Source organism: Phlebotomus papatasi, chromosome 2 (assembly GCF_024763615.1).
Source record: "Phlebotomus papatasi isolate M1 chromosome 2, Ppap_2.1, whole genome shotgun sequence".
Taxonomy (NCBI): Eukaryota; Metazoa; Arthropoda; class Insecta; order Diptera; family Psychodidae; genus Phlebotomus; species Phlebotomus papatasi.
Window position 1 is genome coordinate 110,674,277 of NC_077223.1, and position 12,926 is coordinate 110,687,202.

General features: G+C 33.2%; 2 protein-coding genes across 8 annotated transcripts in view; one reads left to right on the plus strand and one right to left on the minus strand.

Annotated features, from left to right (window-relative positions):
- LOC129800837 (flightin) overlaps window positions 1-5,611 on the plus strand; it is an 11,606-nt gene extending 5,995 nt beyond the window's left edge. For 4 of the 7 annotated variants that reach the window (XM_055845518.1, XM_055845517.1, XM_055845519.1 and 1 more), the window contains exon 4: window positions 4,729-5,611. In XM_055845518.1, the coding sequence (XP_055701493.1) occupies window positions 4,729-4,867 (139 nt within the window). In that variant the 3' untranslated portion in view covers window positions 4,868-5,611. Of the gene's footprint in view, window positions 1-4,427; window positions 4,467-4,728 lie in introns of all 7 variants that reach the window. The other 3 variants (XM_055845515.1, XM_055845513.1, XM_055845514.1) reach the window with 1 other exon arrangement.
- Window positions 5,598-12,666, minus strand: LOC129800819 (zinc finger protein 62 homolog). Its single transcript, XM_055845488.1, has 3 exons — window positions 12,467-12,666; window positions 11,158-12,403; window positions 5,598-6,292 (listed from the first exon to the last, which is right to left on the minus strand). The coding sequence occupies exons 1-3, from the start codon at window positions 12,559-12,561 to the stop codon at window positions 5,762-5,764; spliced, it is 1,872 nt and encodes a 623-aa protein (XP_055701463.1). The 5' UTR covers window positions 12,562-12,666; the 3' UTR covers window positions 5,598-5,761.
- Between the last annotated feature and the right edge of the window lie 260 nt (window positions 12,667-12,926).

The following is a 12,926-nucleotide window of genomic DNA, read 5'->3' on the forward strand; positions in this document are numbered from 1 at the left end:
CAATATTCTAAGTTATTTTTCTTGTTGAAGTTACTATTTCACTCATTCAAAATTGACTCAGATTGTTACTCGACAAAAGTAGTTTAAAAGTTTGACATTAAATTTGAAATTTTACATATTTTTACATATTTTTCACTGTGTTTGAAATTTTTAGGAATTAATACTATCAGAGTCGTACTGGACTTTTTATTTATATATTTCGCAATAAAAGTCTAAAACATTTTCAAAATAGAGTATATGTGCCAAATATATGTTAAAGTTTTGTTTTTGACAAAAAAAAATTTTTTGGACTCTTTTTTTTAAATACCAAATCCAAAAGTTTCAATATTTTTCCTTTTGGTAAATACTATTGTGGTGCTATACTCCCTGAAAAGAAGTCTATCCATTTTTGAGTTTAACTACTCAATTGTTTTGGGGAATTTCCAAAAAAAAAAAAATTAAGTAGTTCAACAAAAAAGTGGACCCTCTTTCTTTGAGGGAATGTAGTTTTTTATGTTAATAATATACTTTTTAATTTAAAAAAAATCAAAAGTATGTCGATTTATGGTGTCTATACACTAGAATCAATTTTCATAAACAAATTGCCTTTTTTTTATTTTGACGTTGCTTCCTACAATGATAGGGGAAAGTTTGGAGACGCCTTTAAAGAGAATAAAATTACATGTCAGATTTAAAAAAAAAATAGCAAAAAATATCTTGGCCTCTTCCCGAAATAGAGCACTTTAAAATTTTTGTCAAAAATCACAAGTGAAATATGAAGCGCGTCACGCCATCTTTGAGACTGTGTATCTTGGGCTAAGAAATTTTCCGATGTAAAAGAAAAAATATGTATATATTTATTAAACTTATGCAATTTAGAAAAAGTATGAAAATATCCTGGATTTACCTCAACTTGAAAAGAAAAAGTCAAAATGTGTGAAATAATGAGGGTTTTCTCTAGTTGGCTGGGTGCTCATTTTTCGTTTGAACCTCTATTTCGAGGCTAAAAAATAATCTGAGCAAAAAGTTGTATATGAACAAAAATGTAGCTAATAAAATTCTCTATCAAACCCATAAATAAGATTGTTAAGAACAGTTTTAGTTTTCGAGATATTCTTGATCAAAGTTGCTACAAATTTCGATTTTTACATGTTTTCTGTCATTTATGGGACTACAGCGCCCCTGGTGTCGGTTGTACGAACTTCATCTGTTCAGAGGATTTATCGGGCATCTAAAGGAGAACAAATTATTCCTTAGTGAGAAATAAATCGGTTCAGTAGATTCGGAGATATAGGCACCCAAGTATCAAAAAACGGAAAAAACCGTTTTTCGTAAATACCAGTCGCAAAATCCAAATGAAATCAAAATGATAAGTATTTTCGTAAATCATTTGACCCTAGCAATAGAAAAAGTAGCATGAGAACCCGGCGACAAAATCATCGTTGCACAGTGTTATTATTTCGATCTTACAGCATTTACTGTACGATTGAGGCAGATTAAGGGATTAGCGGGTAATGCCTTATGCCCTAGACACACTTACGGCTTAAGCTGAGAGACGACTTAGTGGAAAATGATGGAAATGTAGTTTGACCATTATTTCTAATATAACTACGCTAAGCCGCCTCTCGGCTAATTCTCAGGTCTGTTGAGGACCTTAAACAAACTTACGACTTAAGCCGACAGACGGCTTAACGAAATTATAATCAAAATAAAGATTAGACTACATTTCCATCATATTCTGACTAATCTGACTCTCTGATTAAGTCAGGGAACGACTTAGTTAATGGCAAATTGTTGGGAATTTATTCAAATCATTATTTTGATTAAAATTATACTAAGCCGTCTCTCGGCTTAAGTCATAAATGTGTATAGGACATAAAAAGATATTTAGATTAGAAATTTAAGCTTCCCGAAAGAAATCTTCAGACTAAAAGTTTAGCTTAATTCCAGAAGGTTTCAAAATCCTATATAGCAAATAATTTTATTAGTTTTTTTCCAAAAATATCAACTGATAGGGAATTAGAGCAGTTAAGCTATATAAGTAAGCCTTAGACTTAAGTTTGTAAAAGGTCTTAAATGTTCTTATTAGTTTTGTAAGATTAAATAGATCATTAGCCTTTAATTATCAAAGTTGCAGTCAAAATTTTTAAAAAAATCTTTAATGATAATGAATTAGGGAAGCTAAGCTAAGCCTTAGGTCTGCAGCCCGTATAACGAAGACTAAAAACCAATATATTTTCTATAATTTTTTCTCCCTTTTGCTCCAGCCACTGATGAAGGCTAAGAGCCTGAATCGAAAGCTCTGGGAAAAATTGATGAGTTTTCCTTGAGAGATCCCATTTCCCGACGATTTCCGGTTTCCCCATCAACATAATTTTTCAACATAATAAAAAAAATCAAAATTTAAGCTCTTGTCTTAAACATCATAAAACAAAAGGATATCATTTAAGCAATATTTTTCGAAATTTCATTCGAAAATTAGAAAAAAAAATGAAAAATTTCAGAGACCTTTTTTGAAAAAAAAAAACTTTCGGTGGACAAATGTAGATTCATCCGAACTGAAAATAACTGAATATTTCCTGTCAGCAGATGAGATAAACTCGTACATATTCGAAAGATTAAAAAAAATGAAAGTCTTGTAAAGTACTTGTAATCAAGGAAAGAGAAAATTTTTCGTTCACGTACGATTGTAACTCTTTCAATAAGAGAAAATATTTAGCTTTTGAGCTCAGATGAACCTACTTTGAATAACCTTGTCCATTGCAAAGGTTCTTTTTTCAAAAAGAATTTGCGAAAACAAGATCTGAACAGCTGAATTTTTGATCTTTTTTTTCAAATCCCTTTCCATGTGTCCGAAAGCATGTAACACGGCTAGAGGACTAACGGTAAGAGATTCAGATTTCTGGTCTTTGGCGATCCCCCAAAAGTTGATATCATCTAGGATACTATTTTTCCTATCCCCCTATTCTCCTTGTTCTTTTCCAAAACCTTTTTTTCATTTTCGAATATGTTTTGAAGCTATGGTAGCCAAAATCCCGAAAGCCAAAATTCCGAATGGTCAAATCCTGAATATTACACTTTTAAGAATTCGGGATTTTAGCTTCGGGGATTTTAGCATTTGGGACTTTTGGCTTCCGCAATTTTGACCGGGACCCGTTTTGGGGGTAGTCAAGGTGAATATTACATTTCGTCCATATACACCTATAACCGAAAAACATTTAAAAAGTTAAACCACTTTGGAGAACCTATTTTTCAACCGATTGACTTAAGCGGTCTTCAGACTAGAGATTTAGCCCAGTTCTCGACGGTCTCAAAATCCTAAATATCAACCATTTTTATTATTTTTTTTTTAGAATTTAATTAAGTCACTTATCCTTAATAATCCAATACTAAGTAAAATTTTTCTGCAATATCTCGAATGTTGAAAAATTAGAGCAGTTATACGAGATTCAGATCTAAGGCCTAGCCATCTGGCTTAAGTCCTCTAATTGTTGTTCAGGATTGGATATTAATGGCAAATGTTCCATTAGATTTTGAAAAATCAATAAAATTGCATGTTATTTAGATTTCGGGAACTGGGCTAAACCTCCAGTCTGAAGCCGGCATTAAGCCGTATGGCTAAGTCTCAGATCTGAAGCCCGTATTACATTTCAATTTTTTGAAAGGTCCTAAAACTTTCAACCCGGCGTCTGCATCAAATTTGAAAGATAATAGATCCGTATGACATAAAATAATATATGAATCGGTAAATTATCCATCCGGTTGATTCTTTCTCGAATATTCTTTAAAAACCTTTATGACTTGTCCGAAAGATTATAATATGGCTAAAGGTTAAACGATAAGAAACATAGTTTTTAATGGGTAAATGAGTAAAGTACCCAATATATGTATGAATTTCTTTCGGGAATGAACCTTTTTATTTTACAAAAAATAATTTAATTCTCCGAAAAGTCCGAAAGCTTGTAATAACGGTAGAGATCATACGGTAAGAGATATCGTATTTAATAGGTAATAAATCGGTAAAGTACCCATAAATGAATTTCTTTCGGGAATGATTCTTTCTCGAATATTTTTCATTTTTTTTTATTAGTTTGAAAGTTCGTAATACGGCTAGGGGCCAAACGGTATGAACCCAAAACCAATGCGAAAAAATAATTTACGGAGAGCCCTATCCCCATGAGTTCTAGCATTCCGCAAGGCTGGGATACTTTGCCATTTTTTTCTCGTATTTTTAAATTGAGAATTTCAGAAAATAAAGGTCAAATATTGTACTTTTACACGGTGAAGAGCTTAAAAATTAGAGAAAATATGTTTTCGCCAATGTAAATCCCTAAAAACGTTTAGTTAATCCGAAATCTAGAAAAATAAAAAAAAATATTATTCAAAGATTTGTATTTTATATTCCAATTTAGTACATTAATCGCTAAAAAAGTATTCATTATTTACAGAATTGATGACGTTTACAAATACATGTCCGAGTTTAGGAGGTGAATAACTCATTTTTCTTTTTAATAAGCATTTATTTATATTTTCTGTTTAGTAACTTTGGCTTTGCGCAAACTTCTTTATAAAAATCTCTCGAGTTCTTTAATTTTCGATGAGCTTTTAACCATTTAACTAAACTGCTTTAGCGCTTTTTTCCTAAGTCTATCATATAAAAAAATATATTCTTTTTTTTTTCAAATAACTAACCATATAATTGATTTTGTCTAGTTAGACATTTATGATAGTTTTTCTCTTCAATTTTAGGCAACATCGACCAATGGAAACTTACACTCCACCAAAGAAAACTGACAGCAAGTTGATTCAAACGCTGAGTTCATCAATTAAAGGACATAATTATCATTCAAGGGCCTACATCAGTCGAAAATATTCCAGCATTTTATAGACTGGACTACTTTCGGCTACAAAAAAAAGGAAAGAGCGAAAAAGGAGAGATCACCCTGGAAGTTGTAATGATTTAAAAAAAAAAGAATGTTTGAATTTTTACAAAACTAATTAACATAGGTACACTAAGTACTTATGCATGAGCAAAAAGGAAGGATATCAACACCATTCTTTAAATTTCTCCCACCATTTTCATTGTAAATTTTGGTGAGAAAATGTGTCTTGACAAATGGTAAATGTAAGAACTAAAGGGATACTAATTAAAATCGTCTCAATTCTCGTCCCTTTCCCCTTCAATTTAATCTCAAAAAATGAGTATACTTTTTTTTAGAAGTGTTACGGATAACCCTTTAAAATAGATTTAGAAATTGGGTGAAAAAGTATACTCCACTTTTACCATATTAAGATATTTCTTTTTTAGTCAAATAAAACTTAAAAAAAAAAATTACAAATAAAGGACAAAATGAGATTAATGATTCTTTTATGTAATCACTCCAGAAAACAAAAATTATCAAAATAATTTCTTAACTATAAACTGCGAATTTTTGAATTGAAAGATTGCTTTATTACTAAAAAAAAAACGAGACATGCTTTTAAATTAAAAAAAAAAACATTCAAGGAAGGTAAGTAAAAAGAAAAACCATAAATATTCGCCTCTCTTGCGAGTCAACGTTGTCACCTGAACAATAAAGGATTGTTTGGTATTATGTCAGTCAATCAAACAATAAAAATTACACAAATAAAATTTATTTTAATTACTTATTTCACTTTAAACAACTCTCATGACAAATGATGGATTTATGTAGAAATGGGTGAGTAATAAAAATAACTTGTTATTTCGTCCATTTAATCTCTCCCATCAACGAAATTCTGATCAGCCCATTAGACCTGTATTTCATTGCAATGAACCAATGTTACCAAAATGAATATACTGAATCGAATGATGTTGCATCTCGTGAGGTAGACTAGGTGCTACTTGAACACTTTGATCCATCTTGTACTGCTGCATCTCGGCGGATGGCGAGGAATGAAAAGCCTGATTTGCATGAGGTGATTGATGAGGAATATGCAATGCAAGTGGAGAAGATTGCGGAGGATCTTTCTGCAATTGCATTGGTAAATGTTCTGGAATTTCCTGAGGTATTTGAAGATTTTTTATTTTCATCTTTTTCGTAGCTCTTTTCTTCATTCCTTCCACTTTCTCCGGTTTGGGCTCTTTATTCGTAATCCCATGGTGAAGAGATAAATGACGAACTAGATATCTTTTTGTCTGAAAAGTCATGTCACAGTGATCACACTTGAAAACAATCGAACGATGACGAGCATTTATGTGATCACGCAAAAAACGTCTGTCTGTATAAAATTTGTCACAACTGATGCAACCAAAAATCTTTCCATGTCTTCCAGGTCCAGGAACCACTGATATCTGCAAGGATTGAACAGGTAGGGTTATCTAGTGTACCGTGAGTGACAGATCGGCTGATCGGTGCCGATCTGTCACTGTTATCGGCAAACTTATTTAAAAAACAAAAGGTGATCTGCCTTTGAACGCATCAAGAGTTTTCCCTTTTTCATAATGAATTCCTCTATTGTGAGGCATAGAAATTCAGATAGGCTAAATGTCCTAATTCAAAACCATTTCCAGAAGCTTTAACTTTAATAAGATTCAACACATTAAGTTCATTTTTTGAAAAAAAAAAATTACATAAATTTGCTCCTTGACTCTTCTAGAATGTTACTGTTTAGTAAAAATTCTCTAAATATAATTTGAAAACCTCTTAAATACAAGAAAAACACACAAGTGCAAAATACTTCTATTGGAAACATATTAATCCAATTGGAGACAAGGGAAATTTTCTAACTGGAGACAAACAATGTAAGTGAAACCACGACGAAAGGGTTCCAAAACCTTCTTGAGTTGCTCCTGAGTGCAGGATTTTTTCTTATTCCTGGTCTTTTCTCCTTTCCCATCTAAAACAATAAGAAAATCTCTCCAAAAAATCATATTTCCGGGGTTTCCTATTGAAGCATTTGCAGACACTTCAGAAAAACCCTTTTTGTTCACGAAATAGGTAATTATTTCATTTGAAAACTTCACGTACCGTTAACAATAAAGATTAGCACTTAATTTAACTAAAATTAGCCAGAAATACGACATAAATGTTAAATAAAACGAATAAACAACAGTCACCTCATTGTGTTTTTTATTGGAAAACATGGTCGATCGATGAAAAATTCAATGGTGAAAAGGTACACTTTTAATTTTTCTGAGAAATTAACAAATTAAAATTTGTGAATATGAATGGATTTTCGCTTTATTTGGAGCAAAATTAACTGAATAATGAAACTGTGGTATAGAAAATATATAAATATAATAATTTAGTACTGTATTTATCATGAAAACAATGACGTTTCCATTTGGAGTAGTGAAAAATTTCCATTTGGAGTAGGTTTTGAAATAGTTTAATTTACCCTAGATAGGTTACATGGGGAGTATAATTTGATTTGTCGGCTGCACATACCACATCTAGGCTCTATTTGAGCTGCTTTATCCACCCTACAAAGAATGTCCTGATTGGCTGATCATTCGACAATTTCCAACCTCTACTGTTAGCACTTCTTTCTTAAAAATTTTTATATTCTCGCTTAACCTAGCCCCAATGAATAATATTTTACAACCAGACAAGGGACATTTCCACCATTTAGTTCTGGAGGTTGAACTGAACACTAAGATGGCGGTGGACGTACCCGCATGAGATGGGAAAAATAAACAAAAATTTTCAAAAGAATTTCGGTTCGACAGAATGTAGCAGGAAATAGACGGAGACACTGAACCTTTCTTGATTTTCACAATTTTATTCTCTACGACGTTTCGAGGATGGATGTCCTCTTCATCAGGTATCGAATATGGCAGGGAAAATCACGTACAGGTGGGAGTTGTTACACTGCACTTGAACTTTGATCACGTATTGATCCGTGATGTTCACCATTCGACTGACTGACACAGACTGACTGACTGTCAGTCAGTCGAATGGTGAACATCACGGATCAATACGTGATCAAAGTTCAAGTGCAGTGTAACAACTCCCACCTGTACGTGATTTTCCCTGCCATATTCGATACCTGATGAAGAGGACATCCATCCTCGAAACGTCGTAGAGAATAAAATTGTGAAAATCAAGAAAGGTTCAGTGTCTCCGTCTATTTCCTGAAAAATTTTCAATGAAAAAAAAATCAATAAAAAAATTGGCTACAATCGTATCCTAATAATCCCTATAATATATCATTGTGACCAAGACAAGACACCACAGAAGAATAATGTCATTATTCTCTGCTAATCTTCAGAGATTAATTCTGATCTTTTTAACGAGTTTAGATAATATAGCACCAAGAGAGAGTACAACAACCGCTTTTTTGCTATTGAAAATAAAACAAATATTTTTATTTATAGGATTCTTGTTCACGAACTTGAACATTAATCAATGTAATTAAAATGGCTCTCATTTCTTCCAAGAAGAAGATTGTGGTGAACTTTCCCATAGAAAAAGCCTTTTGCTGCTTCCATTTTAACGAAAACTGGAAGACAAGGTAAACCTAGTGACCTTGCAGTAATCTCTAAAGCAGCTGTTAGAATAGATTTTATAGTACCTGTGATTGCAATGCATACCGCTCCTTGGGAAATACAAGGGGCTAACTCCGTTTCTTTGCGACTTTGAGATTTTAATGTACTTAGAGAGGAACTCCTTGTAATTTGGGATAGCTTGTAATTTTGGACACTTTGAGGGTAAAGTCGGACACTACAAATAAATTGATTAAAATTATGAAATTTTCTTCAAATATTTAGTGAAGAATGTATTCTATTTAAATATTTGTTCATATTGGAAAATTTTAACAAAATTTGAATATAATTTAATTTTTTGGAAAATTTGAATATAATTTAAATTAAAATTGCTTTGTTTAAACTTCAGTATGACCAGTTGATTACGAGAAATATGACAGAACTTCGTGTTTATTCATTTTTTTTTTAGTTGTGGGAGTTATTGTGAAGAACCAGTAACTTTTCTTCGAGATTTTAAAGTGATATTACTAAATATTCGTTGAATATTGTGTTAATTCACGTTAAGGGCAGAATCACATTGACAATAAAATGCTCACCGAAGCCTCACCGTATTTCGTTAATTTACGCATTTTCATTAAAATTCTTACACAAATTCTCAATTACCGTATTACCTTAACTCATACTCGGTGGCATTAGGTGAAAATAAAATAAGAAAATTGAAGAAATAAAACGAAAATGCGATAAACGGTGATTAATTTCTCGTACCATTTTTTTTTGCTCACCGTTTATCGAATTTTTGTTTTATTTCTTCAATTTTCTTATGTTATTTTCACCTATTGCCACGGAGTATGAGTTAATGTAATACGGTAATCGAGAATTTGCGTAAGAATTGTAATGAAAATGCATAAATTAACGAAATACGGTGAGCATTTTACTGTCAATGTGATTTTTGCCTAATAGTGATCTGTTCATTAGACCTGCAGTAAGATTTGCCTTTATAATTATGTTTTTCGTGTGAAATATGCATGATTTTGATAGAAATCATGCATTGAAATATCCTACGTATTCTCCTCATAAACAGGAGGTGGACTTGGTAAGATAGGTTCTTGAAATGGACGATGGGCATTGGATATTTTATAAATATAGGTATATAGCGAAGCGTCTAAAATTACAAGGAAGGTGTCCAAAATTATAGTCAAACTCATCACTACATAACTCATCTCTAAATTTCGAAAGCCAAAATCCCAAAAACTAAAATCCAGAAAGCCAAAATCCTGAAAGCCAAAATCCCGAGAACCAAAATCCAGAAAACCAAAATCCCGAAAACCAAAATTTAGAGAGAGAAAATTCCGAAAACCAAAATCCTGAGAGCTAAGCCGAAAACCTAAATCCAGAAAGCCAAAATACCGAAAGCCAATGTCCTGAAAGATAAAATTCCGAAATCAAAATCCCGAAACCCAAAATCGAGAAAGCCAAAATTCCGAAGGCCAATATTCCGAAAGCCAAAATCCCGAAAATTAAAATCCAGAAAGACAAAATCCCAAGAACCAAAATCCTGGAAACCAAAATCCCGATAGCCAAAATCGCGAAAGCTAATGTCTTGAAGAGCCAAAAGGGAAATTACTAATTTCGCATGTTGGAACAGAGGAATATTTTTGCGTTTTGAGAAAACTAAAATCCAGAAAGCCAAAATACTGAAAGCCAAAATCCAGAAAACCAAAATTTAGAAAGAGAAAATTCCGAAAACCAAAATCCCGAGAACCAAAATCCAGAAAACCAAAATCCCGAAAGCCAAAATTTAGAAAAAGAAAATTCCGAAAACTAAAATCCAGAAAACCAAAATCCCGAAAACCAAAATTTAGAAAGAGAAAATTCCGAAAACCAAAATCCAGAAAGCCAAAATTCCGAAAATTAAAATCCAGAAAGCCAAAATCCCGAGAACCACAATCCAGAAAACCAAAATCCAGAAAACGAAAATCTAGAAGGCCAAAATTCCGAAAACCAAAATCCAGAAAGCCAAAATTCCGAAAATTAAAATCCAGAAAGCCAAAATCCCGAGAACCACAATCCAGAAAACCAAAATCCAGAAAACGAAAATCTAGAAGGCCAAAATTCCGAAAGCCAAAAACCTGAAAGCCAAAATCGTGAAAGCTAATGTCTTGAAAAGCCAAAAGGGAAATTACTGATTTTGCATATTGAAACAGAGGAGTATTTTTGCCATTTTTGCGTTTTGAGAAATTATTAGTTCCGCTTGTAGAATCGAAGGGAAATTTTTGTGTATGACAAAGGATAATTTATTGGCTATTCAGGATTTTATCTCTTTGAGGATTTTAGCTTTCGGAATTTTGGTTATTTCCGATCTTTGACACATTGGAAAATTTATCCTAGGCTTTCAAATATAACATATTCATATAAGTCATAGAAAGTTAATTAGGGTTAATATTTCGTCGATTGGATCAACAACTGTCGTAACTCCAAGTCACATTAGCAATACTTGTAACATTACGGAAAAATATAGACTATTCAAGAAATAATATTTTGGACCCGGAGATGAAAATTCATTATGAGGATTTCTTAGGCAAATTCTTAAGTATTGGACGTTTTTCTTATTCGAAAGCAGACCACCTTTTCCTACCGAGTGAGCTTGTAAGTGACTGAACGGCTAATCGGCGCCGATTAGTCATCGCGATCGGCAGATCAACAATGGAGAACTTGTGGAAAAATAAACTTACCCCATCTTTGTGATCTTCAGCATGCTGGCGGTAAGTTAAAATGCTGGTCATGGTGATATTGCATTCATTGCAGTGGAGTTTATTGAAGTGAGTCTCAATCCGATGATTACGCAAGTCCATCAATCTGTGGGCTACAAAATCACATTCTGGACACTTGCGTGCCTTACCTATTTCCGCCTTGCACCCAATCATTCTTGCACACGTAGCTCTCTGCTTCTCATTCATTTTCGTTCTCAGGTGAACCCTCTTGAAATGCCTTCTGAGACGAGCTTTTGTCCCGTAGGAATATCCACAGAGATCGCATATCAATTTTAAATCTCTATGCACGAAATTTATATGTTCAGTTAGGGCGTATTTGAAGACGTATGCTTTCCCGCACGGTTCGCAACGGTAAGGCCGCAGAAGTTTCTCCGGATCGCCAGTTCCGTGGGCTACTCTTCTGTGCACAACTAAAAGATTGGGATAGGCAAATGCCTCACCACATAGCCTGCATTTAAAAGTTTTTTCTTTGGTGTGTGACACCAAATGAAGGCGATAGCTGAATGAGCTTCGAAGTTCCTTTCCACAATATTCACAAGTATGAATTTTTGGATGTTCCTTACTCTGGTGATTGCGTCGTTCGTTAACTGTTGCAAATTTCTGTGGACACTGACTGCATTTATACAGAATACCACCATTCAGAAGGTCCGCATTAACTCCGGGAGGTGCTTGGGAATTTTCATCAATTGACGGAATCACATGGAGATCCAGGAGTTCTTTTGGGAAAGGTAGTTTTGCAATATGATCTTCAACATGGATTATTATGGCATTTTGAAAGCGAAAGCTCGCACAGCATAATTCACAATTGTACTTTCTCTCCTTCTCATGGACTTTTCGATGAATTCTAAGGATTTTTGCCGTTGAGAATCGTCGATTGCATACCCGACAGTCGTAATTCTTCTCTTTCTCATGAGAAGATTTCATGTGGCACTCCAGGAATTTCTCTGATGTGAAGATTTTGCCACATTTTGAACAAGGATGAGGATTATCATTCATCACCTTGCGATTACTGTAATGTTCATCGAGATGCTTAGATAAAGGATATGCTTTCGTGTACGATTTCTGACAAATGTAGCAAAATAATTCAGGCAGCATTGGATTTTTTCTACCATCATTCTGAGATGTTGATTTTTTACTGTTGTTGATCTTCTTTCGTTTTCCCAATTTTTCCTTAATCGTTTTGTCCTCTTTTGATTCTAATTCATCCCTAAAATTAAGATTATAAAATAATTAAATGCCGAGTTTACGAAAAAAACTTTGATAAACTTACTCTTCTTTTTCATCATCTTCCTTCGCATCCATCTCTTCATCCTCAGCACCATTTATCCCATTTGCACCATTTGAAGTTTCTTCAAAATTATCCATATTTATTAAAAGAAATAACAATATAGAAAGACAATTATTTAAATAAATTTACGCAGTAGCGTTGTGTTTACTTTGTGGTTGCCACCGAAATCATGTCACTCATATTTCGAAAAATCAAGAGAAAATGCGAAAAGAAATTCGTCTAAAACCCAGTGCGCAACCAAAAAATAATGGAACAAGTATTTTTCAGGTATACAGTATCGATACCTTGGTTTGCACAACAGTTGCTATGGGAGCTATGGGAGCTATGGGAAGATACCTCGTATTTAAGATAAACATGCACGTTCATACAAATAATTTTCAAATTAGAATTTTTATTTTTTAAGAGATAAAATTGGGCTTTTACTCATATCACAATACTTTTG

Coding starts and splice junctions, on each gene's coding strand:
- LOC129800819 (XM_055845488.1), bottom strand. CDS start 12,561: ATGGATAATTTTGAAGAAACTTCAAATGGTGCAAATGGGATAAATGGT. Junction 12,404..12,466: donor GAAGATGATGAAAAAGAAGA/GTAAGTTTATCA, acceptor TCTTAATTTTAG/GGATGAATTAGAATCAAAAG. Junction 6,293..11,157: donor CTGAAGATCACAAAGATGGG/GTAAGTTTATTT, acceptor CAATCCTTGCAG/ATATCAGTGGTTCCTGGACC.